The 5288-nt window shown below is 50.3% G+C and overlaps 1 protein-coding gene across 1 annotated transcript; it reads left to right on the top strand.

Moving 5' to 3' along the window:
• The first annotated feature begins 3363 nt into the window (after positions 1-3363).
• LOC121876153 (extensin-like) lies at positions 3364-4620 on the top strand. The gene has a single exon (XM_042381090.1). The coding sequence runs from the start codon at positions 3364-3366 to the stop codon at positions 4618-4620; it is 1257 nt and encodes a 418-aa protein (XP_042237024.1).
• The last annotated feature ends 668 nt before the right edge of the window (positions 4621-5288 follow it).

The following is a 5288-nucleotide window of genomic DNA, read 5'->3' as shown; positions in this document are numbered from 1 at the left end:
GCCAATAACACTCACTCACACAGCCAACCAATCACATTAACGGCTAGTGCACGTTCGCTGGCCAATAACAATTAAGGGATGAACGCCACACACACACACGACCCAGGTAGCTAAGTCACCAGTCTTTTTAAGTATCAAAAACTATGTACCTTGATTTATGACTCATGATTCTATGTCTTGCTGACTCATGACTATGCCTGGCTGACTCATGATTCTATGTCTTGCTGACTCATGACTCTAGCAATCCTGTGAATCAGAGTAAATTCGGATTACATGAAGATTAACAACCCCCCCTGATGATTAAGCACCCTGACCTGATCTGATCTAACCTAATAAGAACAGAAGAACATAAGAATAAGGAGTTCGTACAGTCGATGGCCTGTGCATGGCAGCTCCTGTCGAGAGTTACTACCACTCTTCATCATCCAAGAATCTATCTAGCCTCCTTTTTGAACTTTCCAGAGTTCCCGCACTTACTACAAAGTTGCTAGTTTGTTCCACTCCGTCCACCAATTCTATTTGTGAACCAGTTTCTTCCTATCTCCTCCTAAACCTAAACTTATCCAACTTAAATCCGTTGTTCGAGTCCTATCCTGCTCGATATTATAAGAACTTTATCTATATCCCCTTTATTGATTCCTTTTCACCCACTTAAATACTTCAATCATATCTCCCGCACCTCTTCGTCTTTCTAGGAATGCAAGTTAAGTTTCTTTTAACCTATCCTGATATGGAAGGTTTCTAAGTCCCGAATAATTTTTGTCATTCTTCGCTGCACCGACTCTAGTGAATTTATATCCATTCTATAATAGGGGCACCAGAACTGAACCGCATAATCGAGGTGCGGCCTGACTAGCGCAAGATATAGTTGCAATAAGACCTCTGCACTCTTGATACTTACACTTCTAGATATAAAACCCAATACTCTGTTTGCCTTATTTCGAACATTAACGCACTGTTTTCTAGGCCGTAGGTCCGGCCATAAGTACCCCTAGGTCTCTTTTCACAAGTCGACTTTCTAGGTTGATGTTGTTAAGGCTGTATACATTATAAGTATTTGTTCTTCCAATATTAAGTACGCTGCATTTGCTGGTGTTGAATTTCATTTGCCATTTTTCAGACCACTCCTGCAGTTTATTTAGATCTCCTGTAATGCATTTGCATCCTGCCCTGAATTAATTTGTTGCCCTATTTTGGTGTCATCCGCAAACTTGCTTATGTCACTGCTGATCCCAGTATCCAGATCGTTTATGAGATTATGAACAAGAGTGGGCCTAGCACTGACCCCCTGGGAACCCCACTGGTTACACGGCCCCACTCAGATTTAACACCATCTACGCTGACCCTCTGCGTTCTATCGGTGAGCCATGATTTTATCCAATTTAAAACTTTGCCCTCGATACCATGAGCCTTTAATTTTTCTGAAGCCTCTGATGCGGTATTTCGTCAAATGCTTTGCTAAAGTCCAAGTAAATAACATCGTAATTTTGTCATTATCTACTACCTCGAAGACTTTCCTAAAAACGTTAGCAGATTTGTTAGACAAGATCTTCCCTTGTAAACCCAAAATTAAATAATACTCCTTGCCACCCCTTCCCCCTAACCCCACCCTTTGCCACCCCTCACCAGGTAAGCTCCTAACTCAAGTTCATTTCCGGTGAGAGCGGCAATTAGCGGCCACAAAGGCAAACTAACTGCAGCGTAATGAAAGCGTTCACTGACGAGACGCAAGCACGCACACATCACCACTAACGGGAGAGCAAGCAAGCAACGGGGCGAATAAGTAAGCAAGCAACGGGGCGAATAAGTAAGCAACGGGGCGAACAGGTAACAAGGGGCGAACAGATAAACAATGCAAGCACTACCCCTTGTGACATGGTTGTGGGGATCATACCTTGTTGTGTTTGACCTTCACCATGAGGAGTGAAGTGAGGGGTAGTGAGGAGTGAAGTGAGGGGTAGTGAAGTGAGGGGTAGTGAGGAGTGAAGTGAGGGGTGATGGAGGGGGGAGGGGGGGAGTGATGGGGGTGAGGAAGAGGTTGAGGGTGAGTGAGAAGGAGAATGAAAGGAGTGGGAAGAGGGTGCCTCCACTAAGAAGTCCCTCATCCCTTTGTTGTGGCAAATCTGACTCAATCGCTTCCTTCATCCTGGATTCTAGAGCTGCGGTGAGGAATGGACAGACAGACGCGCAGATGGTGGGATGAACACACACACACACACACACACACACACACACACACACACACACACACACCTCTCTGCATGCCTGACAATAACAACGGGTGTATGCTGGGAAAGATAATAATCAGTCTACGAGCTTTTTAACAAGTCTCACCCACTCGCTCACTCACCATCACCATCAGCACCATTATCACCACAACCACTATCACTACCACCATCATTACCACTCACCACAACTACTACCATCTTCTCGTGATCTCTGTCTTAACAAGTAGGTAGAGATCATCTGAGTCATACACCACAAAACCAACCAACCAACCCAGACAGACAGACATACAAAAACATCAGCTCATGAGAGAGAGGCAGGCACTGATGGCACTCTTGATCACCAACAGTTGTCGTGCCAGGGATCCAAGGTCACGGCCAACTCTTGTTTATCATGCCAGAATATGACCCACTTACTCCCACACGGTCAAACACAGATAAACAACCATTACCAGACGGTTTCTATGGTCTCTAGATGGTCTATGTCACTCTTATGTGGTCTCTAGATGGTCTATGTCACTCTTATGTGGTCTCTGGATGGTCTATGTCACTCTTATGTGGTCTCTGGATGGTCTATGTCACTCTTATGTGGTCTCTGGATGGTCTATGTCACTCTTATGTGGTCTCTGGATGGTCTATGTCACTCTTATGTGGTCTCTGGATGGTCTATGTCACTCTTATGTGGTCTCTGGATGGTCTATGTCACTCTTATGTGGTCTCTGGATGGTCTATGTCACCTTTATGTGGTCTCTGGATGGTCTCAAGAGAACCACATCCAGATGGTCTCTTTGGTCTCTTAATCTTCAGGTGATATAAACTGTGATGTTTTAATCAACAGGTGATCACAAGGTCAGAACCAGTTAAGTTTATTATTTTCGGGGTGTGGGTGACCTTTAACACCAATCACCTGCTGGTGGTGATAGTGGTACAGGTGGTGGGCGGTGGAGACAGGTCCTTATGGTGGTGGTGGTGGTGTAGGATGGTAGAGGTGGTGAAAGTAGTAGGTGGCAGCAAAACCCATATATGTACACTGTATAAACTTTCTCCATCACCACCAGAGAGGAATTTGAAGAGTCGTCACGCTTCAAGAGACTCCCCCTCTTCATCCCCGAGAGAAAACCCAAGGATTTATCCAGGCATGACGAGAGGAGACACAGAACCACGACACAGCACCACGCACACAGCACCACGACACAGAACCACGACACAGCACCACGACACAGAACTACGACATAACCACGACACAGAACCCCGCCACAGCACCACGACACAGAACCCCGCCACAGCACCACGACACAGAACCCCGCCACAGCACCACGACACAGAACCCCGACACAGCACCACGACACAGAACCCGCCACAGCACCCACGACAGAACCCCGCCACAGCAGCACGACACAGAACCCGCCACAGCAGCACGACACAGAACCCCGACACAGCACCACGACACAGAACGCCACAGCACCACGACACAGAACCCGCCACAGCAGCACGACTCAGAACCGCCACAGCACCACGACACAGAACCCCGCCACAGCACCACGACACAGAACCCGCCACAGCACCACGACACAGAACCCCGCCACAGCACCGACACAGAACTACGACACAGCACCACGACACAGAACCCCGCCACAGCACCACGACACAGAACGCCACAGCAGCACGACACAGAACCCGCCACAGCACCACGACACAGAACCCGCCACAGCAGCACGACACAGAACCCGCCACAGCACCACGACACAGAACCCCGCCACAGCACCGACACAGAACCCCGCCACAGCACCGACAGAGAACCCCGCCACAGCACCACGACACAGAACTACGACACACCACGACACAGAACCCCGCCACAGCAGCACGACACAGAACCCGCCACAGCACCACGACACAGAACTACGACACAGCACCACGACACAGAACCCGCCACAGCAGCACGACACAGAACCCGCCACAGCACCACGACACAGAACTACGACACAGCACCACGACACAGAACTACGACACAGCACCGACCAGAACCCGCCACAGCACCACGACCAGAACTACGACACAGCACCACGACCAGAACTACGACACAGCACCACCACATAACCCGACACAAACGCCACAGCACACGACACAGAACCCCGCCACAGCACCACGACACAGAACGCCACAGCACCACGACACAGAACCCGCCACAGCACCACGACACAGAACCCCGCCACAGCACCGACACAGAACCCCGCCACAGCACCGACACAGAACCCCGCCACAGCAGCACGACACAGCACCCCGCCAGAACCCGCCACAGCACCACGCCACAGCCTGCAGGATGAAGCTGTTCCCCGAGAGGTCTTGTTCCAGACGTCCTTCAGGTTATAGTGGCACCTACAGGAGCCAGGAGTGACTAGTGCCATCTGACTAAACAAACATCTACTTGGGTGAACAGCTGGTGGTGATGGCACACAAACCCCTGAGGACCAATTTGGCACTATTACTGCACCCACCCCATGATCACCCTCCTTCCCATCTCTCTCCTGGTTTCTCTCTCTCCCTTCTCCTTAGTGCAGATGGGTGTTGTTCTTTCTCCTGGCTACCCACCCCTATCTTCCTCTCCCACCTCCTCTCTATCTTCTCCTCCACCTCCTCCCCTCTTCCTCTCCCCACCTCCCTTCCATCTTCCTCTCCCCACCTCCTCCCCTATCTTCCTCTCCCCACCTTCCTCTCTATCTTCCCTCTCCCCACCTCCCTCCCTATCTTCCCTCTCCCCACCTCCTCTCTATCTTCCTCTCCCCACCTCCCTCCGTATCTTCTTCTCCCCCACCTCCCTCCCCATCTTCCTCCTCCCCACCTCCCTCCCTCTTCCCTCCACCTCACCACATCTCCCTTCCACCAACCTCTCCTTCCCCCCTCCATTCCCTACCTTATATATACACATACCTCCGCCCCGCCCACACACAAGGTAATGCTCTTCATTGCCATTGTGTGGTTGACAGAAGTGACTGTGGTTGGCAGGATGGTAGTATAGGTGTTCAACCCCTCCCTGCAAACACCAACCCACCCACCCCACCACGC

The sequence above is a fragment of the Homarus americanus genome, unplaced genomic scaffold, assembly GCF_018991925.1.
Source record: "Homarus americanus isolate GMGI-L3 unplaced genomic scaffold, GMGI_Hamer_2.0 scaffold34921, whole genome shotgun sequence".
Classification (NCBI taxonomy): Eukaryota; Metazoa; Arthropoda; class Malacostraca; order Decapoda; family Nephropidae; genus Homarus; species Homarus americanus.
Note: the sequence above shows the minus strand (reverse complement) of the source record. Positions and strands in the feature narration are given on the sequence as shown.

Coding starts and splice junctions, on each gene's coding strand:
- LOC121876153 (XM_042381090.1), top strand. CDS start 3,364: ATGACGAGAGGAGACACAGAACCACGACACAGCACCACGCACACAGCA.